This window comes from Miniopterus schreibersii, assembly GCF_964146895.1.
Source record: "Miniopterus schreibersii genome assembly, chromosome: 3".
In the NCBI taxonomy this organism is placed as follows: Eukaryota; Metazoa; Chordata; class Mammalia; order Chiroptera; family Miniopteridae; genus Miniopterus; species Miniopterus schreibersii.
The window spans coordinates 60,671,626-60,696,472 of NC_138103.1; the positions used below are offsets into that span (position 1 = coordinate 60,671,626).

Below are 24,847 nucleotides of genomic sequence, written 5' to 3' on the forward strand. Positions count from 1 at the left end.
AAGTTAACAGTGTACACTGATTTTGTCTTGAAATTGGTAAATATTTTGTGTATAATTTATTTATTTTCTTCGTTACAAAAGTAATAAAGAAGAATATTTAGGAAATATAAAGTAGAATAAATAAAAATTATAATCTTAGTCTATATATCATTTATTCTTTTTTCTGTCATTTATCTGTAGATTTATCACATATATTTCTATAACCACATACAATCATTTAAAGCGTGATAGCAATTTAAGTTGAACCCTTCATATTAAATTGTGAACAGGCCTGTTTATATGTAAACATACGTGAGTGAAAACTTATACTGTACATACTTCATTTTGGTGTTTTTTACACTATAAAGTTAATAGATTGCCACTCATTACAAATTCTTTCCTGACATTATTTAAAATGTCAGGCTAACATTACATCATTAACCATCATTTTTTCAAACAACCCCTATGTTTTTGGATATTTAAGTTCTGTGCAAATTTTCTCTACATAAACATTTTGATAAGCACTCTGGTAATTATATTTTGAGTACATTCACCATTGTCTCTTTAGACTGAATTCTTAAAAGTCAATGGTTGGGTTAAGAGTTAACTGAAAACCTTTACTTTCGTATGGATTGCATAGGAAAGGCTAAATAGTTTATTATAATGAATTTCTGATGAAAAGAAAGCCTAATAGGTTTAGATCTACTTAATTATAGTAATGTAGATTTGGGTTATAGTTATTTGATTTGTATAATTGGAGGGGATAAATATACTTGGGGAACAAAAGAAGAGATTGTTAACAAATTTTTAAGATAAGAAGACTATATCCCCTTTTATTTTCACTTTTTATTATATAAGGCTATAAATCACTTTAAGAGGACAAACTTAAAACAAGCATACATAAAGTCCAGTCTGATTGATAAAAACTATGAGGAAAGCCTATCCTCTAAAATTAAACTAATGCGAGAGGGAGTAGAAATTTAATCAAAGAAACCTTAAATACTGGCTCTAGAACATCTACAATAAGGAGCAGACGTAGGATAACTGGATAAAGATAGCCTAAGGTCAGATAAAAGTAGTACATAGGAAAATGATTAATATCACTCTAATGGAAAGTGAGAGCCTATTGGTTGAATGACAGAGCATTTGCTATCATCTGTCCTCTCAGCATTAATTACAGACGATAGAATGAAGAGGATGAGATGAAGCATTAATTATTTATTGAAAATAAGTAGATAGGTTAAAAATTATTTCTTAGAACTATTAGTAACTACTGTAGAATTTAATATTAGTAAGTTAGATAAACTCATTAATCAATACATTTTATTGGCACCTACTATGTGCTAGAATCATGCTGTTACGAGGAAATACTCGAGTCAAGCATGAGGGTTACTGAAATGGACAGAAAGCATGAACCTTTTCTCCAGGAGCTTCAAGTAGATGTCATTGTGTGTGAAGGTTTATTTGGCCACAGTCCCTGAAACTAGAGGAAAACCGGTTGACACCTCAAGGTAACTTTGCACTCTACAACTTACTGTGCAGCATATAGCAAAGCATTTATGTGTAGGCAAATTCTGTAATCCATATTCTTTAAAGGACAGGGCAACACATAACGAGTCATATAATGAGAGAGAATTTGGACAGAATTCTTTTCAGAATATGTTTACTTTTTCCCATTGGATGTGTAAAATTTACAAAACTATGAGTTAAAATGAATAACAATCACTATGTATTGTTATGTTTATTTTATTTTAATCAAAGCTGGGGAAGTAAAGCAGGGAGAACACAATTTTAGTCCTAGCCAAAGATAGAACTGAGATAAAGGTGTTTCTGTAAGTACTAATCCTTGGAAAATAGAGCAAATTTCAAATAAGAATTAGCACCTTCTTTGCATAGTATATTGATAAATCCCATAGTGTCTTTATCTGGTAAGATTTTATTTGAGAAGTCAGACCCTAATTGCTTCATCCAAATCATAAAGAGCAATTGGTATGAACTTATTTCTGTTACTCATCAGCACAGTAGCTACCAAACATTTGCACAAAGACAGATGTTGTTTGTGTCAGCTCAGCTCTTTCCATCAATGGCTTTGACTCCACAGACAGTGGATAAATCGGGGTGCGCCACAAAACATGCTCTGGCAAATAAGGTCGGCTTCCATTAATTATTCAACTGTGGAGGTCAAGGTATATTAGTTTCCACAATGATCTTCTGACCCAAAACTTCTGTGGTAAATCTCACCTCACAACTAGGGAGGCTGGCTCTCAGGCCATCATGTAATGAACACTGAAGGGGGTGGGCAGGTAGGTTTTTTTAATACAATTTATCAATCACCATGATGCCAAGGACATTTTCTTCCTCACCCTTTTCCTTTTAATAGTGTCTTGAATTTTTAGAGTACTCTATTCATTAAAATGCTAATACATAGATTATTCTTGTAATAACCTTGAAATAAACAGTTGAGCTCATACCAATCTCAGTGTTAGTGGGAAAATGATTCTGTGATCATCGGAATGGCTAGATGGGTAAGGTCATAGGTTCCTGCTCTAAAGCAGGCAGAGCCGGTGTTAAGCCTGAAATTTTGTCCCATGCTTTTTACACAGTTCAGTGTTTTTGTTCAAATTAAACCATGCTGGTTACACATATGGGAATGGATGGTTTGAAAGAATGAGGTAACTTGTAGTAGTAATAACACTAATAACTTTAATGCCAGTGTTCATCAGATGCTCACTTGGAATTCTATAGAAGCACATTCTCTAAAGAATTTCATCCTGGTGTTGTGGTTAAAAACTCCGCCACACTGAATTCCAGTCCTGGCTGTTAGGTTTACTGTTTGGATTACTTTGAGCCAGTTGCTTAACCCCTCAATGCCTTCTTTCCTACCTTGTAAAATCGAGATTATAATAGTACCAATTTCAAAGGGGTTTTATTCAAATTAAATAAATTAATATATGTAAGGCTCTTAAAACAGTGTATCACTATAATTACAGCTCTATAGGAGTTATAAAATAAGTAAATATAAACAAACCTTATAGACAATTCAAAAGCTACATACAGAAATCAAGCTTCCAAGTCCCTGAATATTCTTTCATCATTTCAGTCATTAATAACACTATTGAAATGCCCAATAAATACTGAGCTATTATATTATGTCAGGATTTTTTCTGCTTGTCCTTGAATGTGCAAACCGGGGGCAATTTAGCTGTCAGTTTTTAATTTTTTCAAAAGTTTCTTTCTTTCAACATATAATTTGACAAATCAACCCTATGTTTTATTATTTGAAAATTGTAAGTAACATTGGCATAATTAGGAATTGACCTTTTATGAATATAGCTTTCTTTATGCTTACAGCAGATAACTTATGAATTGATTTTTCTTTATAAGATTGCAAAATGGGAATCCCATAAAGGCATAATAAATACTAAGTTGGAGCTTATGACAACATGTTAATATTAGGTTCTTATATAGAGTAGATCAACAATAAACTTTTTATGGCTTTGCATAATAGTAGAATCACAGAGTAGAAAAGGACATTAGGATCTGCCATTTAATGAATGTTAGTGAGGGTCTCTGGAAAGCTATTCCTGACCACCAGAGGCTAATCTCTCCTTTGCCTATGACCCCATGATGAAGGGCCTGCCCTTGAGATACACACACAATGCAAAAAGCAATCATCAGAAGAAGAGAATAAAGTGCTATACGGTGTCAAGAGGAGGAACGGTCGCTTCTAGTTCTAGGGTTCAGATTGGATGGCTCAGATGGCTTTTGAGATGGGCTGGGATGCAAGGGTAGTTCACTGGTGCAGTTATTGGATGGGGACATTTTAAGCAAAATACAGGATGATAAGCACAAAGATGTGAAACTTGGGAGCCTTCTAGAAGAATTAGCATTGATGGTTGCCCAGATTATTGGTGTTTATAGGGATGTTTGGGGGCCAGACGAGGAAGGTGATTTGGACCTATATTGTATAGGGCCTGTAGTCATCCTCTTGACTAGTCCCATAATGTAATTTTCAATATTATTAAAATTGTCCCAGGAACATGATTCTATAACCTCATTTGATAATACATTATTGCAACATGAAAACATTATAAAATAACACAACACAGACCCCTCAATGGAACAATATTTGAGATAATTTTTAAGTACTACCTCAGGCTTTTATTTTGAGGATTAAATTGTACTATTTTTTTCTATTACATTTTTATTCTGCCTCCAATATAAGTCTATTTTTCAACCCATTATTTATTGTGATTGTTTTCAATAAGACTTGGTCTAATAGGTTAGTTGATTTGGAAAAGTTTGAGTGTGGCTTATTGACTGAAATTAGTGCTAATTTCTAATCTAGAATTTCTAACCAGAGATTAATTGCTGGAAGAAACAGCTGTAAGGTTTAAAGAGGGTTTCCAGGAAACTCTTCTATGACTAGAAATGTCAGTTGACATGAGAAAGAAAATCACATGAGAAGAAACAAAATATTTATATTCACCTGAATGTACACCTAGTCTTGAACACTAAGGAAGCTGTTGCAATAAAGACAAAAGTTTGGTTTTCCTGTCTGTGGACTTAATCAACTATACATAAAATATATGCAAACTATATTCTTTGAATGTAGAAAGTGAAAGATTGGAAGAATACCATCGAGGTTTTGCTTGGTTTCAAAATTTTGCATTATTTCTTATTGCTAAAATATTTTTAACATTGCTTGCAAGCCAGTCACATTCTCCCTTAACACCCCACCCTAAGCATGACCTCCTCGTTTCATGTCCCTTTTTTTTTCCTATCCAATCTTGCCCTAAGTCTGGAAAGAGATAAGACTTAGTATTCCCAGTGTTCTAGGAATTGGTCTATAATGTGGGGCTGGAGGAGGAGGGAAAGGAAATGAATTCTTTACTCTTTTAGTAGCTAATACAATGCTGGATCGCTAGTTGTGATATAGCAGCCTAAAGAAGGCAGGTAACAATGCCATTGCATTGTAGTAGTTAGATCTTATCTGGAGAACTAATTCTTGTTATAAGATCTTGTTCCTGTTGCTGTATTAAAAGACCTTAACAGAATTTAATTTATTAAGAAGAGATTAACAAATATGATGACCAGAGTATATGCTGTGACATATGAAATTAAGTGGAGGTGTTTGTCACAGTTAAGAGAATTATGGGAAATATGATAGCTGTCTTCAAATATTCGAATAGCTGGTATATCAAAGAAAGAGCCAAATATTCCATTGTCCTCTAGAGGCTATCTCTGGGGGAGTGATGTGACATGTTTCTTTCTGAGGTTATGAATTCCCTGCCACTACAAATTTTGAATCAATATTTACATTTTTTTAAAAAAATCCTCATTCGAGGATATGCTTTTATGATTTTTAAAGAGAAGGAAAGGGAGAGAGAGAGAGAGAGAGAGAGAGAGAGAGAGAGAGATCTGTTGCCTCCTGTACATGCCCTGCCCAGGGATAGAACCCACAACCTTGTGGTGTATGGATTATGCTCCAACCAGCTGGCCAGAGCAATGTTTAGATTTTTGATTGGTAGGTTGAACTACGTGACCTTTAAGTTTTGTTTGGATTTAACATTCTATTTTTTAAAGTTGCTTCTGTCCTGATTTCTGGAAGAATTAATAGTTGCATTCACAACTGGAAAATGCCTCAAAGATAGAAGAGTGAGGCTTGAGCCCTTCCTGCCTAGCTCTGAACCTTTATTAAATTTCATTGTCTTAAAGTTAGACTGGTCCACGTTTTTATCAGTTGAGCTCTTTAAAGACATTCCAATTAAGGATAAATTTAGCCCAGGGAGACAAGTTTTGCAGATAGGGAAATTATATTGTCAATGTCATTTGATTAACACCTGAATGTGAAGATCCACTGACTCTTTTCTTTTAAAAAAGGTCCTAGTGATTCTGAAAAGAGCATTTAATTTTAGTTTCTGTTTTAACAGGCAGGGGAAAAATAATTCCTCTGTAGCAATCATCAACTCATTGCTGAATAAGTCAGTGGCATGTTAGATTAGTGGAGTTCATGTAGGCAAGCAAGCAGAGGCTGTGCTTTCTCTCCTATAGCTAGTGTCCTTGGGATGAGTTCAAAGTACATGAAAAACAATAATAATAATAACTCCCCCTGACCAGAGAGAAACGATCCACCAGAGATAGCTCAGCTCCCTTTGACTTAGACCTGCTCACTGTTTTTTTTCCTTCATCTTTTACGTTTCAAAAGATATTTTAATTAAGCCAAATATGTGGATCTGTATTCTGGGAACCCATCATTTCAAAGCCATCATAAAATTTTTTAATTCAACTAACAAATGTCAGAGGGAGGGAGGAGGGCGGGTGGGTGGAGGGGGAGAGAGTAACCAAAGATTTTATATGCACATATGCACAGCCCAAGGACACGGACAATGGTGGGGACAGGGACTGGGGAGGGGCATGGGACTGGGTGGAGTGGGTCATTGGGGAGAAAAAGGGACATCTGTAATATTTTAAACAAAAATAAAATTTAAAAAAATTCTGAATTCATCTTTGGAATATAAGCAGTGAAAAAGGAATAATATTTTACTAAAAGTCTTCACAAACTTCAAAAGTAGTAAAAATGTCATGTTGAAATAACTGTACCGTGTTAAATACTTGTTTCTGTAGATACATATACTCATGCATTAGATACCAGTATTTTCTAATAAGGTAAATTTCTGTCTTCAATTAATCACCATTTATTTAAAAAAACACACATTAAAATTCTATATTATTTATATTCCAGAAGGTACAGAATATTCAGTATTCAGCGTCCCTAGTGGGGTAGGGAGTGATGGGCAGGGGGATCTGTTAGTCTAAGGCTGTACCTGCATGAGCACAGAGCTCAGCAATTTCTTTGTCTCTGCGTCCTGTGCTATGTGGACTTGCGACACTGGGAGTTTTACTTGATCTCCATTCATGGTAACTATTGCAGGGGAGTAACTTTCATAGGAAGAAGACACAAATATAAATTGTCCAGTGTATTTAAGAAGAATATTAATAAAGATAAGATGATGGCATAGAAAACAGAATCATTTTGTTTTATTTTAAAAAAGTTAATATTTTATATTGTGTATAGAATTATAGGCTCCTACTGATTTAATACAATTATTTGGTCATTCATTTTTGTTTCATTTTTCTACCACTATTCAAATGGAGCCTGATTATTCTTTGAAATATTACTTATAGGAGAGAAGCTCCTGAGTGTATCCAAATAGCACTCAGTAGAGACTTAGTTAAATAAACTGTTATTTCCATAAAATAAAACATTTTTCAATGCTGCCCATAGTCATTGATTATATTGACATAAGAAAATGTGCAATAAATTAATGAAAAAAGCAAGTTATAAAACAGCATATATTTTATAATCCTATTTTTATTCTATTATAAATATTAATCATTATATATTATGTATGTATACAGGGTGTGGCAAAAGTAGGTTTACAGTTGTTCATATATAAAATAATGCAATAATAATACAAGAATAAATTCTGTGTTTCATGTACTCACAATTGTAAACTTACTTTTGCCCCACCATGTATGTAATCTGATGTTTAAGTAATTTTACTTCAAAATTCAGTTCGAGGTGAGTTTTTAGTTGGTAATTTAGATGATTTACTAAATATACTTCTATTTTCTAATGCAAACCTTAACCCATTGTAACAATGTGTTCGGTTTTGATTTTGACAGCACTCTAATCACAAGATCTCTTCTGAGATGAACACTTTCTGTGGTCTCCCTAAGTGGATGCCGTCACTGAGATCTGTGCCCATATTACTGATCTACCCACTGCCTTTTTGTTTTTTGTTCTTTTGGTTTTAATAGATTTGCTTTTTAAATTAGCTCATTTGTCCAGGCTTACGGGAATGAGTCGAGGTCGGAGTGAGCAGCTCCCGCACATGACTAAACGGAAATTCATGAAACGTAAGCCTGATGGTCTCAGCATCCTCCTGTCCGTTGCTGTGAACGTTCACACGGCGAACAGTAACTGAGCTCCACGGCTTTCCCAGTCACATTAAACGACATTCCCACTGCAGGTTTATTCCTTTTCCTACGTTAATTTTCAAATAGATTATGAATTAATTTTGTTGAAATTGATAAATCTGAGCAATCACTTATATTAACTTCTGATCTGCTTTATTCCTCATAAGTTTCTTCTATTTGTGAATTTTCTTTGTATACCTTAGGTTTAGGTTCCAGGTCTTGCTTTACAATAATGTAAAAACAGTCATCAAGTTTACTTACTGGACTTTATTTTCTTTCTAAGAAAATTTACTCAGCACCAGTTCTGTGCACTATACAAAATTAAAATATAACCATTTCTTAAAAGAAGAACAATGAATAATATGCAGTTAGGGAACAAGACTGGAAAATATTTTTGCCATTTTCTTTAGAACTGGCTTTCAGTTATATTTTAAAAGTCATAGGAGGTGGAAGGGGATAGCTATATAAATCTGGAGATGGAAATAAATACTAAGAAATTGGGGGTACTAGGACCTGAACTCAGCCCACAAGGATGGGATGGATTTGGATAGGGAGGAAGGGCACATTGAATAAACAAAAGCTATTTGAGGACAATTGAATAGATATATGAAATGTGATTATAAGGCCTTTGTAATGTCAAGTCACCTAACTTGAAAACTTTTAGTGCTTCCTTTATGTAGACACATGTGTCCCAGTCATGCCCCTAAAGTCTTTTTAACACTAGCTGAGACATGAATGTAGGCTACTTGAGTCATATTATTTCTCAGCCTCCCAATACTCTGGCTTAGTTTTATAAACTATGTATATTTTTTAAATTCAGTGGCAAAAATGGAAACTAAAACATCCATTCATTCTTTATTATTTCCCCATCTGTACCTCTTTCTAAAATGAAAAAAATCACAATTGCACAGCTAATTGCTGTTAACATGATTCACAGTACAAGCAGCTTGTAAAACCCATGTGAGCTATATAACCACTAAATATGGAAAGTACATTTTGCAGTTCTACTTTAATGAGTCTCTTTAATTAATAAACTATCATTTGATGATTTTGAGTTAGTTTAAAATCACGGATTTATTTTTTTCTTGAGACGATCAAATGATCATTAAAGCAATCATTGTCTTTTTAACCATTACTTCTTTTCTCTCCTGACCAAGAAAGAAAATCTGACTTATATGGCTATATGTAGTTATATAAATTATTACATATATAAACACATAAAGATTTATATAATTAAAACATACATGGAGATGTAATTTTGTGTGTGTGTGAGTCAAATAATATAGTATAATAAAGGAGCCAAATTTTTGAGTAACAGGACTTAAAAGTTGCTATTACCAACTTCTGAGAACTGTATTAAATATCTATTTGTATTTTCTTTTAACAAGTATGTATTGAACCCTATAGTGTTGTAGACACTATTCAAAAACTGTAGATATAATGCTAAGGAAAAAAAGGCACATCCCTGCCCTTACAAAACTTCTAGTCTAATGGGAGAGACTATTAAACATACAAATAAATACATACTTACATACTAACTACATGTGTACATCATTATATTTTATGTATTGCATATTATTAACTGTATTGAAATATATGGCATCCTCTAAATCTAAGACAGGAATCAAAATGCATGTAAAGACTGATGGAATAGAGAAAACTTTCTAATTCTCTGAACATTTTCTATGCAAATAACATTGCTGTTCCTCACTGTAACCCAAATATATTTCATATATTCAGAGGGTGTAGAACTGACCACAGCGTATGCTGTCTGAAGTCTTTGACCAGGAGAGACTTATGTTCCTCTTCATGTTTTCAAGAGGCAGAAGTTGTTAATAGCAACTTTTAAGTTCTGAGGCATGCCTTCTTTGGGCCATTGGCCAAGAACAAATAAATGAACAAAGACACAATAAAACATAGAGCATATAAAACAAAACCTCTCCTTAAATAATTCTTTGAATACTTCCAGAAGCAACTCCACACCTACTTAAATGACTGAATTCACAAATTTGCAATGATAATTTATTCTTCTTTTCCTTAATAAACACACACACACGTTTATAGCTTTTAACATCTGGGCAGGCATGAATAATCGTGAATAAATATTATCATTGTTATTTTCACATCACTGCAGTTGAATACAAACATTCTAAAATATTGTCAGAATACAAGAATATGTATTTCTTGTTGCTTTGCTTATGGAAATAATGAATTACATAGATAATTGTATACTTGCAAAGCATATTTAGTACATCATGAACTAGATTTATAATATAGCAAACAAAATAATCCATAAGTCAGTGTGAATTGAGTAACATCTATATATAAGATAGATATTAATGCTAAGAAATGTATTTCATATATTTCACAATGAGCTTATTGTATTTGATGGTGAGCCACACTGGATATAGAATTATTTTGAATGGATGGAATTTCTAAGTTATTAAAGTTTACTTAAAATGCCAAGGCTAAGACAAACAAAAATGGAAGGTATAAGAATGTTGAGACCACATAAGGAGACTAGAGGCTGTCTATGAGTAAGTGTGTGTTTTTAATATCATATGCATATCAGGGTAATGCACAGCCCACTGGGTTTAGGTAGTAATTGTACTTGACCCTTGATCCTGTGGAAGAAAGGAGAAAGGGAGAAAGGAAAAGGAAGGCGGGAGGGAGAAAGGGAAGAAGGAAAGAAGAAAGGAAGGTAAGTAGGTACCAAAGTAAACCTGAAGAAAATCTGCAGGATGCCTTCTCCTCTTTTTCCCAAGCACCAACCCAGTTCATGAACAGGTACACTCCCAGACTGTCCAGAAAAACAATGACCAGCTTCAAAATCAGATAAATAAGTTTATTGTATCAAAACATGGTGATAAGTTAAAATCCCAGCTGCCCTTGAATGTGCAGCCCAAGGCTGTATGTATTTCAGGTCTCACCTGCCTCAGAAATAATTTATTCCTTTTTATTATGCATTCTAATATATTTTATTTTATATATATATTTTTTCAGGATTCAATCTTCTTTATTTTTTTTTTAAGTTTCTTTATCTTTACTGTTGAAAATATTACAAATGTCCCCTTTTTATCCCCATTGAATTGATCCCCTCCACCTCACCCCCTTCCCACCCCATCCCTCCCCCAGGCCTTCCCCATAACAATGTCTGTGTCCATGGGTTATGCTTATAAACATATAAATTCTTTGATTAATCTCTCCCCGCTCCCCACCTTCCCTCTGAGATCCCTCAGTCTGTTCCATGCTTTTATGTCTCTGGATCGATTTTGTTCATCAGTTTATTTTATGTATTATATTTCACATATAAGTGAGATCATGCGGTATTTGTCTTCCTCTGACTGGCTTATTTCACTTAGCATAATATTTTCTAGTCCCTTCCATGCTGTGCCAAAGGATAAAAAATCCTTTTTTTTTACAGCTGCATCATATTCCATGGTGTAAATGTGCCACAGCTTTTTTACCCAGTCATCTACTGATGGGCACCCGGGCTGTTTCCAGATTTTAGGGATTGTAAATTGTGTTGCTATGAACATAAGGGTGCATAAGTTCTTTGTGATTAGTGTTTTGGGTTCCTTAGGATATATTCCTAGAAGTGGGATCACTGGGTCAAATGGCAGGTCAATTTTTAATCTTTTGAAGATACTCCATAATATATTTTAATACATTCAAATATATTTTAAATGGGAACAACCAAAGTGTTTATGGTTGTAGCAGAATGCTATTTATTTGCAAATAAGAGAAAGATCCATTAAAACTAGATAAACAGTAAAGAAGCACTTTTCCTTAAAACTAGAGTCTAGAGTTAGGTCAGTGCATGATTCAATGGCTTAACAATATCATCAGTAATCTACTTGCTTTCTGTTTCTCCACTATGCCTTTGGGTAGGATTGGCTTCTTTCTAAAGGTGGCTCCCATCATGGTTGCAAGAGGTCTGCCGACTTACCTCTGGGGCCACAGGCTTCCTTGTCCGTATCTAAGAGAAAGAGAGACGGTTATTCCTGGGCACTTTCTCAGAAGCACAAGGAGCCCTCCTTTCCAAGAGCCTCTCCTCACCCAAGCACACACAAACCTGTGCTTACAGATTATTGTCCCCAAGTGGGTCATATACCTACCTAGACCAATAACTGTGGTCAGGAAAGGAGAAAATATTTACTTAGTTCAGAGATCAGACTTCCTCTTGAATTCAAAAGAGGAGTCATCTTCTCCCAAGGATTGATGTAGATTCCTTAATAAACCTGAAGATATTGTAAGAGAAAGAGCATTGAAAACTGGTGAAGCAATCATGGTATACATTGCAAGGGGTTTCCTATAAGCCTGCTAATTTACTCCTGTAGTTCCAACAACTGTACCCATGGCTCTTTCCCACTGCAACAAACTTTGATGGGTAGAGCTATAATTCTGAACACTTAGTGTTCATAACAGTCATCTGCTGAGCATTCTAAAAATGCAGTAAAATGGGCTGACACCCAAAATTCAAATTCAGTGGATCTGGGGCATTTTAGCAAATACTCAGGGTTATTCTCTATGGGCAATTATAGGACCATACTTAGCTAAATTTTGTATATCAGATATATATTTTTAATGCCTGTTTTATTATAACCATAATTTCTGTGCATCCTTCTTCATTGTGACCGTGCAGAGCAATACAGAATCATCTGTTTGTTTATTTTTGTTCTGCTTAGTGCATGTATTTTCTATTTTCAGGATTGGAGGAACTTGCATATGACACAGACTTTTATACTTTCTGTGATACTTATTTCACTTAAATATCACCAAATAGGCCACCGATGTCCATTTTGAGGATTATATGTATTTCTAGGGATCTAGGTGCCATCTGTTAATAGTTCATGATGCTTTGTTTGGTAATTCAGTTAGCTTACAAAGCCATCTTTGTCAGGGATAACTGAAACAGTGAATTAATGCCAGTGCTACCCCTTGTATGTGCTGTTGTGAGTGTGTGTGAGTGTGTGTGTGCATACCCGAGCATTATAGTAGTATGAATATTGGTTACCGACATCTGCATATTATGAGGAACCACAGCTATGGAGATGTTGCATAGAAATAGAATTCTATGCATACTTGTGTATCTGCTGACTCTAATATTGATAATTTTTTGCAAAGATGTTTTCAGGTCTTACAGGTTGAAGTGTAGGTTAGTGTACTACTTGCCCCAGAGGCTTTAGTTTTAAGATCTTTCTAAGTGCTAGGACTCCTATACATTTGGAATTGTGTTTACTTCAGTACTTGCTAGTTCTTTCCTAAAATACCTTGTTTATCCATATATAATTGAGGAATAGATTATTTGTTTTCCTTTCCTTTCCCTTTTTATTTATTTATTTTTAATTTTATTTTTGTTTAGAGTATTACAGATGTCACTTTTTCTCCCCAATGACCCGTTCCACTCCATCCCTTCCCCCTCCCAGTCCCTCTCCCCACCATTGTCCGTGTCCTTGGGTTGTGCATATATGCATATAAATTCTTTGGTTACTCTCCCCCCCTCCTCCCTCCCTCTGACATTCGTCAGTCTCATCTATGCTTCCATGTCATTGAATCTATTCTGTTCATCAGTTTATTAAGTTCTTTAGATTCCACATATAAGTGAGATCATGTGATGTTTGTCTTTCTCTGCCTGGCTTATTTCGCTTAGCATAATATTCTCCAGGTCCATCCATACTGTCCCAAAGGGTACGAGATCCTTCTTCTTTACAGCTGCGTAGTATTCCATGGTGTGAATGTCCCACAGCTTTTTTATCCACTCATCTACTGATGGGCACTTGGGCTGTTTCCAGATCTTAGCTATTGTAAACTGTGCTGCTATGAACATAGGGGTGCATATATTCTTTCCGATTAATGTTTCAGGATTCTTAGGATGCATTCCTAGGAGTGAAATCACTGGGTCAAAAGGCAGCTCCATTTCTAATTTTTTGAGGAACCTCCATACTGTTTTCCATAGTGGCTGCACCAGTCTGCATTCCCACCAGCAGTGTACCAGGGCTCCCCTTTCTCCACACCCTCGCCAGCACTTGTAGTTTGTTGATGGAGCCATTCTGACAGGTGTGAAGTGATACCTCATTATGGTTTTAATTTGCATCTCTGATGATTAGTGACATTGAACATTTTCTCGTGTCTCTTGGCCATCCGTATGTCCTCTTTGGAGAAGTGTCTATTCAGGTGCTTTGCCCATTTCTTAATTGGGTTGTTTGTCTTCCTCTTGCTGAGTTGTATGAGTTCTTTGTACACTTTGGAAATTAGCCCCTTATCAGATACATCCTTGGCAAATATGTTTTCCCAGACCATGGGGTTCCTTTGCTTTTAAGGCTGTTTTCTTTTGCTGTGCAGAAGCATTTTAGTTTGATGTAGTCCCATATGTTTATTTTTTCTTTTGTTTCTCTTGTCCTAGAGATGTATCAGTGAAAATTCCACTACGTGGGATGTCTGTGACTTTACTGCTTATGTTTTCTTCCAGGATTTTTATGGTTTTTTGACTTACATTTAAGTCTTTTATCCATTTTGAGTTTATTTTTGTGTATGGTGAAAGTTGGTGTTCTAGTTTCATTTTTTTGCATGTATCTGTCCAGTTTTCCCAGCACCACTTATTGAAGAGAATGTCTTTACTCCATTGGATACTCTTGCCTCCTTTGTCAAATATTAGATTTAATCTTTCCTCCTTAGGCATCACATGCTTAGGATATTTTGTTTAACTAAATAGTCAGGATTTCACCTGCTTATGTCTATCCCTGAATTGTAGGGGACTTGAAGAAGTTTCCAAGGGAGAACTTTATTTTTCAAAGGGGTTTCCTCCCAACCCCTACATCCAGGTGTTTGTTTTTGTTGTTTTTCCATATGCTTAGGTCTAACTAACATTATCAGAATTCTAGCCAGTCCTGGTTCCAGGACCGATTCTCCCTTCTTCACTTTTTCTCTCAGTGGATATGGAATCAGCGCTCTGTGAGACAGTAAGGCATGGTGGCAAAGCTTGCTTTTAAAGTCACACTGACATCAGCTCAAATGCAATTGACCTTAGACAGACTGCTCAGTTACTCTGAACATCATTATCTTCATCTTTCAAATAAGAGTAATTTTCATCTCACCAGTTGCTTTATAAATTGAGTTCACACACATAAAGTGATTAGTTATAAGTGGTCTTTTTTTTCCATTTTGAGTCTCTCCAGACTTTTACTAACAGTGACCCATCTAAGTCGGCACTTCTACAAACCCCTATGGTCTTTTCCTAAAAAAGGAATTCCTGGAAGCTACCAATACTTTTCCTCTTTGAACATGTTATGATATATTTTGGACATGATAAAGAAGCTTACAGCTCTTTAAATATTTATATTCTCTACACCATGCATGACAACTGAGTTTGCTCTCTCCATTTCTTTATGTGCCAAGGAGACAAGCCAAACAGTGTGAGAGGGAAATACTGTCAGGACACAAAGTAAGCTTGTCTAATATGGATTCTGTGCAGATGTAATCTTAATGGAAAAGAGTGGAGACTGCTCCCTGGTTGCACAGTGATACCTTGATTAACGAATCGCCTGGGAGCAAAGCTCCTTTATAAGCAGCTGCGTAAATTTTTATTTTAAAACTTCATGAATCAAATGAAATAGTGCTGGCTTGTGTCACCTATTTCAACAGTACTATTCTGGGTAAGCTGCACTTGTGCACAGAACAGAAATACCTCTTCATGGAGTGTCTATTAGTATAGAGGTGATGAGATGGATTCTAGCAAAAACTGTGAAGCTACTTCAGGTAAACTTTTTTTCACTGTTGTAATCACCGTGCTCCATCCCCCACATAAACCCAGCCTTAGATTGTTAGCCTTGGAAGCTTGCTGCTCTCAACAATTTCTCCCTTTAAAAACAGGAATCCAAATGATTCACACTTTGAATTACAGTTCATATTGCCTTATATTGATATGACTTAATAATGTCTCAAACCTGGCTACAAGTTAGTGCTGCTGGAAGAGGTTCTGACTTAACTGGTTTGAGGTGGGGCCCAGAGTTTGGCATTCTAATATGGAGTGAGGGTTGAGAACTACAGCTTTAACAGAAAGTTGCATTTTCATATCGTGGCCTCTCCTGTCATAATATCATGTTTATCGACATGTGGGCTGTAGAACACTTGTGCCAGAACCACTTAAGGTACCTTTAAAATGCAGGTTCCTGGGGCCTCACCACAGAATCACCACTACTGAATCCTGAAATATGTAGTGCACGTGAGCAAGTGTGTTTGTGTGTATGTGGTGTGTGTGTGTGTGACAGGAGTCCGGGGGAGACCTAGAATATTCATGCTTAACCAACACCCAGAGTGATTCTGAGTCACTCTAATGATTAATAACTTCTGTCTTATTTATAATTTCTACCTCAAAGAACAGTTTTTCGACTACCAACAATGCCTTTTAATTCTTCTTTGCTAATAAATGTTTCTACAGAGTGGTTGATAGTGGGGTATTTTATGTTATTTAAAACATATTTTAAACAATATTATTTATAATAATTATGATAAATATACTCTAAATAAAGTCAATCTTATTTGTAATAGGAAAGAAAAGTCAAATTTAGACATTTGAATGGTCTTTTCTAATGCATGCGTATTTTGAAGTATGAGTATATAAATGTTAATTTAATGTAAATACTCATTAATCTGTCATTATCTAATTATCTAATGACAGATTTCTAATATATACACAAAATTACAAGTCAAGAGCTTATAGTCATTGCTTAGAAATATGAAATCTCAACCTCTTTCTCTGTCTCTCTCCCTCCCTTCCCCACTGTAGCATCGGATGAAGAGGAGCCGACTTCAGCAGGTAAAGTTCCTGTTCCTTAAAAATTATTCTTATTTAATTCAGTACCCTTCATAATGGAGACACAACCCTTTGAAGTGTATATCTTAAGGTGCCAACCAGAAAACTCACAGGGTTTTATTTACTCTTTTTATTTCTTGGATCCACTGTCCCAGACTAAATGATGCTGGAGTTTTAAATAGAGAAAAGAACAGAGGAAAACATAGCACAACATATCACATCAACATTAAAGAATAAGGAAAATTAAAACATTCAGTAAAATGCCAAAAACAATGAAATGAGGAGGAAAAAAACTAAAATGATAAAATGCAAAAAGTAAATAAAATGGGGAGAATAAAGTAAAATGATAAAATACACTTTCAAAAATATGACTTTCCATGTAGAATATTGCATTACCAAATATATAACCATATATATGTTGTTCCCTCAGACACTCACTTTATTTAAAAGCATAATTTTTACAGTTATATGTAACTTAGTGGGACTACAATCTGGCATCATGACTGTTTCTTATTCGGCTAATCATCTATTTAGGTAAACACAGGCGGCAGTCAGAACTAAGTATTATGAAGAATAAACATGGTAGGGAAGGCATGGTAGTTTCAGCATGGTTCTAGAACTGTGGGCTGAGTCAAAGACAAACGCCAGACACATTTATAAGGATATAGTAGGCGGCACAGCCGATCTGATTAGCAGTTAATAAAAGCCCCAGGCTTGCAGACCAGCAATATCGGGAAAAAAGGGGTCAAGCCCTGAGACGTAGGGGTTAGAGGCTGGTCTGAAAAGACTAGACCTCAGGACTAGATTATTTCTTAAGCAAATAATTGAGAAAAGAATTTAGGCCAGAGAGAGAAGAGCAGAAAGCAGTTACTAAAACTAATGGACACAGTGGGACTTGATTGTACAGGAAGGGGGGGATCTAGCCCAGTTATTGGGACTCAGGTACAAGGAAGGGTCATTTCAATTCATAGACTTAACTTATTTCAACTGGCAGAAGACTTCTTGATTTCGACCTCCCACCAGAACTGAGAGGGATTTTTACCTGTAAGTTCAAAAGGTCTAAAATTCAATGGAAGAATACAAAATAGACATCTTACAAATATCTTTAGTAGACTCCAAGAGCGCCATATTGCCTTGTACTCATGGTAATTGTAACTGCTTTGTTAATCACAAAATTAGATAAACTCTCAATGTTTCATTTTCATAATATCCTCAGATAGTTTATAACCTCATTTGGATGATGAGAACTCGCTGTTTTCTCCTAGTCAGCTTCTGTTCCTGGTTTTAGGAGCAACCTAATCACGTCACCTATTAGCAAACTCATCTGCTGTGCATTTCCTCTGCCTAGTTTCTCACTTCCTTTGCCCTGATTTGAGGCTTTAGTATTTACAGGGTTGCCCACTGTATTTCTTAACCTTAATTGACTTTTCTCTTTGTGAGAGTATCAAACCTTGGGAACACCCATGCTTTTCTAACCTAGTTTCATTTTTCTTCTACTCCCGACACCTTGCTCTGTTGTTTGCCAAGCAATTTTGGTGCTCTTGCAAAATAATAATTATTTTTGCATGACGAACATTAATTTTAACCTAATGCAAAGGATATTTAAGTAGAATATAACGATTTCTTAGTGTAATTTCCTTATTCTAAAATTATTTTAGTAATTTCTATGCTTACTAAGAACATCTTGTAAATAAAACTGAACATTTTTCTTCAAATATTTATTTTACTCTAGAGTGATCTGAACATAGAGTTTAAATTTTGTTTTAAAATTATTTTTGTTTTCAGATATAATCAGATATTTTTGTTATGATTTTAACATAGACTTTTAGAATAAAACAAATAAATGTATTTTTAGGAAATATTTTAACCAAATAATTTCACATACAGATTATATTAACATTGAGAAAATTTGTCATTTAAAGCAGACACTCATGTTATGTTAAAACTGGTACTGGAAGCCAAATGTGTTTTTATTTTATTTTATCAAAGTAGATAATAAAGAGTATTATTATGTAATTTTACTGTAACTTCTGAAAAAGTATTATGAGATTTGTAAAGACTTGATTTCAGAAGGTATATGAATAGTTGTGGGAATGGATTATGATTTTTTTAGTCCTTTTTGGCACCTCTCACCCCCAAATTTTCAACAATTATTTTGCTTAATTGAATATTTATTATTCTGTTTGTATCTTTTCAGTAATATGCATTAAAATATATCTTTTATTTACAATTGTTATTTATAATATCTTTATTTAATATATGATGACTATTCTGTTTTACTCTCATCTCCTTCCATCAGCAGAATTTATCTAGAATGATCTTTTTGAAACTCAGATGCATTTTGGGGTCCTCCTGTAATTTATCTTCCTTTCCTGTTATTTCTCTATTTTGTTTAAATTATTAATGACATGCAATCTTATGTTTGCCACAGAAATTATTATTGAACTGAACTTTTCTATTTCCACGTGATACTGTTATCAGATTCATACTCTTCCTTCAACTCACAGCATAATTGGACAGTAACTCCTTCAAATGCATATTTTAATTTCATTAAATTAAATAATTTTAATGTTTGTAATAGGAGATCTGCTACTCTTCAAATTTCAATAGTAGAAGAAATTATAAAGTTAATGGGGACATTTTTTACTGCAAAATAGTCTTTGATTTCTGATTACTAGTTCTTGTTTGTTTTTTTTTAATTTGTCTTTATTCTTGAAAGTATTACAGATGTCCCTATTTTTTCCCCCTTTCATCCCCTCCATCCAATCCCACCCAGGCCTACCACACTATTGTCTGTGTCCATGGGCTTTGCATATATGCACATAAGTTTTTTGGTTAATCTCTTTCTTCCCACCCACCCCCGCCTTCCCTCTGAGGTGTCCCTCAGTCTGTTCCATGCTTCCATATCTCTGGATCTATTTGTTCATCAGTTTATTTTGTCCTTTAGATTCCACATATGAGTAAGATCATGTGATACTTGTCTGTCTCTGACTGGCTTATTTTGCTTATAATACTCTCCAGGTCCCTCCATGCTGTTCCAAAGGGTAAGAGATCCTTCTGTAGGAAGTAAAAAGGAGCCCTGGCTGATTGGCTCAGTTGGTTGGGTGTCCTCTCATGCATTTCCCAGGTGGGGCACATGCTGAGTTGGGGGCAGGATTCCCCGTGGGGGTTGTACAGGACGCAGGCAGTGTCTTATCTGTTTTCCCCTCTCTCATGGGTGTTTCTCTCTCTCCTTTCACTTCCTCTCTCTCTAAATATCAATTTTTTTAATCTTTAAAAAATGATTATTTTTAAAACAAATGTATACAAGATTCATCTAAAGGTGTAGGTCCCTAGTAGATGCTGCTACTGAATGAACGATTTATTAAATGTTTGCAGTATAGGGATATTATGGGTCCAGCAAGCTTCTGCTGCTCAACTCTGCTACCTGTATGAATATTATATAACAAATCTAGATTACTTTTAACCCCATAAGCACACAGAATTGGGTTAATTAGTATAATTCAATAACATAACATTAATTCTTTGTCCAGAACTAATTTTAAAGGAAATAATAGGCTTATCTTGAGTAACATGTGGAAAAATCAAGACAGAAAATATAACTCAGAAAATTAATGAGATATTAGTTGCTTTACTTATGCTATAATGCTACAAAAATGATATGATCTTTTTCTCTTTATGATAGAGCATATTTGATTTGCCTTTTATTTGGAATTACTATGACTGCCATCATTAAAACAAAGAAGTGATCTCTTACCTCTCTTCTCATGGGATTCTGTTTAGAATATTTTCACACTTCATACTGTCTTGAGCTGTTTTTTTCAAACAAGCCTTATTTTTCTCATTTGAACCTCTAAATCGCCATGCAAAAAACAAGTGCTTTTTTTGTGTTCATTTGTAGAGAAGGTGCATTCTATATCACATCTGCATTTCTTCTCATGGAGATATATCCCCTTATTGAATATAGAGCATCCACTTGTTAATAATTTTTATCTCTCAATGTTCTGATGGGATGCATTAGCCTAAAGGAACATGTTTTGTAGCAACCAAGTTACTGGGGCATTTTCATTTAACACCTGTTTCTGTAACTATCCAAAGCTTCTTTTATCTTAGTTGAATCTTTTGTTCAGGTATTTAAACATCTCTCTTCATTGAGTGTAAAAACACCTCTATGAACTATGCAAGAAATTCCTTCAAACTAGGTTATATCCCAAGATCTAATTACAAACTAATGAGATTCATATTTTTTAAAGCTGCCATAACAGATATTGTACCTCCAAATGAATCACCTTTAGAGGTGATAAATGTAATCCAATTACATTGCTATTGCTCAAATAATTCTTCAAAACTCTCTTCTAAAATTTTCTTCAGAATTTGTTTATGAGATTGCAACATCAGTTATTTCCTTGTAGTTTCTGACTCTGCTGCTGAATTCATCAGACTTTGACTAATAAATGTGTCTTCAAAAATAAAGATTTGCAAATATTAAGAATGTGTGTGTGTGTGTGTGTGTGTAGGTGTGAAGTGCAGATCATTTTGCAACTTTGAAATCAAATCGGTTTACAACTTTTGAAAGGTGATCACATTAAGGTTAAATTTCATAAAAATAACACTCTTTAATAAAGTTAAGTCCGTGGCTGCTTCTCCCATTCTGCACAAATCCAATTATCATTTATCATTTATTTAAATTTCATAATAGTGAGAGGCTTCATAAACTGATTATACCAATACTTTGTCTATGTCATTTAAAAAGTCAGTGCATTTACATTAGAAAATTGACTGCTACAAATGAACTAATCTGTATAGAATTTAATTCATTAACTATAAGGTATATTAAACCAGCCTTACTGATACATAAATTTCCTTATTCCTTTTAATCTATTTGATCTTATTAGCAATTATTTTACCTTTCTATAAATACCGCTTATTTACCAAATTGATGAAATTACTATGAATTAAAACAAAGGCAAAAAAAAAAAAAAAATCAGAAGATTTCACTTTGGGTGATAAACACACAATATAATATGTAGATGATGTTAGCATAGAATTGTACATTTGAAACCTATATAATTTTATTAACCAATGTCACCACAATATTTAAAAAATAAAAAAGGGCAAATATGGAAAATGTTATTGAATGGGATCAAAATCAGTCAAAAATGGCAGAGTGGAGAGCTTGTAGCTATATAGAAACCAGTGGTAATAATTAGTCAAAATCACAATTTATTGTTTTTGTTCATTCTACCTAAAAACAAAGCTTTAATTTTCTTTCTCTCTTGCCTAAGGGGAGATTTTTGATTGCTTTAATTGTCTTTTTTTTAATATCAAAGAAAGGGACTGAGTTTGGGTTTATATAAATAGCTATTAATACTGAATTAACTCATAAGAATAATTATTAGGAAAATAAAGTTTTTAGATAAATGTAAATGGTAAAATCTTCTTAGCAACTTGCCAAATTAAAATAGTAAACTACAAAAGCCACAGTGTTCTTCACATATTTATAAAGTCAAAATTTTATAATTTACTTAAATGTAAAATTGTATTTGTGGCCAATTAACACCTGGTCCCTATTGGTAATGATGATAGAGGTTACCGCCTGGATACAATAGTTTATTGTAGACTTATTTCAACCTCTGTCATGCCCACCAGAGATGAAGAAAAGGGTGAATTGGCATACCAGAGCTTCAACATTCTCACCTGTTCCTTCTAAATCTTTTAACATGTTTAATCTTTTAAATGCTCAGTTTGGCCATTGAGGAAGTATACCTGAAAACACTAATAATCTACACACATATGTAACACTGGGTAGCAGTAGTAAAAATTTGAAGCTATAGTTTTATATATAAATATATATTTGTACATATAATTTTATATCTATATACTTATAGTTAAATGAATTAGCAATATATATGGTTTTATATATGTAGGGTGTCCCAAAAAATATATATATACAATTTAACAGCTGATAATTCAATTGATAGTTCTTTCTTTTCAGATTTAACCCACTGGAATTAATAATTATTCAAAGTGTGAATACATTTTTGGAGGACACCCTATATATAGCTTAAAACAAATATGTGATATATCTATACAGCTAAATATAGGACATAGTGATCAGACACTCTCCTCTAACTTTCGAAATATTCCATTTTAGTTCTACAAAACATTGCTTCTATGTACAGTGAGTCCTGAGATTTTCTCAGCTTTGCCACGGGTTTCTTTCAGATGCCTTTCCTGTTTTCTTGTGGCGTTTAATGCTGCATGGTCGACTGTGCTCCATTATTCAACAGTTCACGCGTTTTGAAAAGGGGCGATACCTTAACGTGTTATTCTCTGAGGAGCAAGAGTGGCTTTGGCATTCCTGTCTGAGCGCTCTGTATCCTTGGGCGTCTGAAAGAGAGCTTGACGTTCTTGGTTTTCACATTTATTGCAAATTTTCTCCATTTTTATATGGAGATGCATATTTCCCCTCTAGTGCCTGGATCAACTTCACCAATTATTTTATCAAGTATATTCTTGTTCATAAATATATGCTAAGCAGGCTTAAGTATTAAAACCTAATACCTAAAACACCAAAAGTTTATTTCTACAATCTCTGAAAAACAGAAAGAAGTCCTTATTTGTAGCTTCTCAGTGGAACAGGGAAGAAATCTTTGCTTCTTAAGATTTAGCTTTTATCAGTTTCATGAAAAGACATTAATGAAAAGGCCAAATAGTGCTTACTTTTTTTTTTTTGAAACAAAACTTTATTGATAGGTGTGTGGCAGTGATTTTGAAGTGTGAGAAAAATAGTTTTTAAATCTCTGTTATATGTAGATAGTATTTTTTTCATATCTTCACTGAGATAACCTTCACGATAGTATGGCATTCTGGTCGCAGTAGGGAATTTGGGAGATTATATACTTCATATCTTTCTCTTTAAACAAGTTTAAGAATTAAAGTAATAAAAGAGGGAAAAATAATATCTTTAAATCTTATATGTCTGTGAATATATAGTTATATAATTTATCATCTTTACCCAAAAGTATAAAACTGGACTTGAAATAAACAGTTAAAAATCTTAAGATCTTATTGTCAAGAAATATGTAAAATAACTAAAATCCCTAATAATAGAGATTGAAGCTCTCATTTCTTCAGTAATGTTTGTAAATATCTAGCAATGTGTGCATTTAAAAAGTAGTTATGTATTCTGACACGATTATTTTAGTTGTAACAGAAAGCCAATTTCATGTAGCTTAAATAATAAGAGATTTTATTGGCGCACAGAATTTAGAATGAGGAGCTCAATGATGTCACTAAAAGTCTGTTTTTTGTTTTTCTTCCTCCGATTTTTCTGCTTTGCTTTCTGTGGTGCAAAATTAATCTTCATCTTCAAACTGGTTTCCCTCGCAGTGGTGGTATATCTGCCACCAGCTGCTGTGGCTGTCTGCATCTTTATTCATGTCCAGAGAGGAAAAAGAAATGACATTTATTCCCCTGCCTTCTAAGCAAGTGTCCTGAGATCTATTCTCATTGGACAGATTCAGATCCCTTCTGCCACCCCTGAAACAGCCAGTCAAGACCCGCCCCCCCCATTTCTCACCCCTCAGCCCCAGCATGAGGTTGACTTTATCTTTCTCTCAAGACCAGAAGCCATGTGGCCAAGGGGCAGGGTAAGCCTGGGGAAGGGCAGGGTGAAATGGTACTAGGTGGGCGATTAGTGAAATCAGCAGGAACTGTTATAACACCCACTGGTCACCTTTTAGTATCTTCTTAGCTTTTCTCCTACAGTTTGGTACGTTTTTCATATTATTTTATAAAAATTCTTATGAGACCTTGGAAATCTGTCTATGAAGAAATAAACTTTGTGCACGTCTTAGTAATACTAAAGTCCAGATTTGTATTTGCTGTGTTCTACATCGTGACTCTTAAAATCCCGGCTTCACTATATCCTTCATTTTTTTCTCATGTGCATAAGCATATTTTCCATGTTTGCTAAAACTGTCTATATGCATCCTCTGTATTGAACTGATCTTTTCTTTTTGCATTAATGAACTGTTTTTACAGAAACTACTACATTTGCTCAACTCT

At 34.4% G+C, this 24,847-nt stretch overlaps 1 protein-coding gene across 2 annotated transcripts in view; it reads left to right on the forward strand.

Moving 5' to 3' along the window:
* EDIL3 (EGF like repeats and discoidin domains 3) overlaps positions 1–24,847 on the forward strand; it is a 353,968-nt gene that overhangs the window by 112,774 nt on the left and 216,347 nt on the right. For both annotated transcript variants that reach the window (XM_081131478.1, XM_081131479.1), the window contains one exon: positions 16,751–16,780. In XM_081131478.1, coding sequence (XP_080987604.1) covers positions 16,751–16,780 — 30 coding nt within the window. The remainder of the gene's footprint in view (positions 1–16,750; positions 16,781–24,847) is intronic.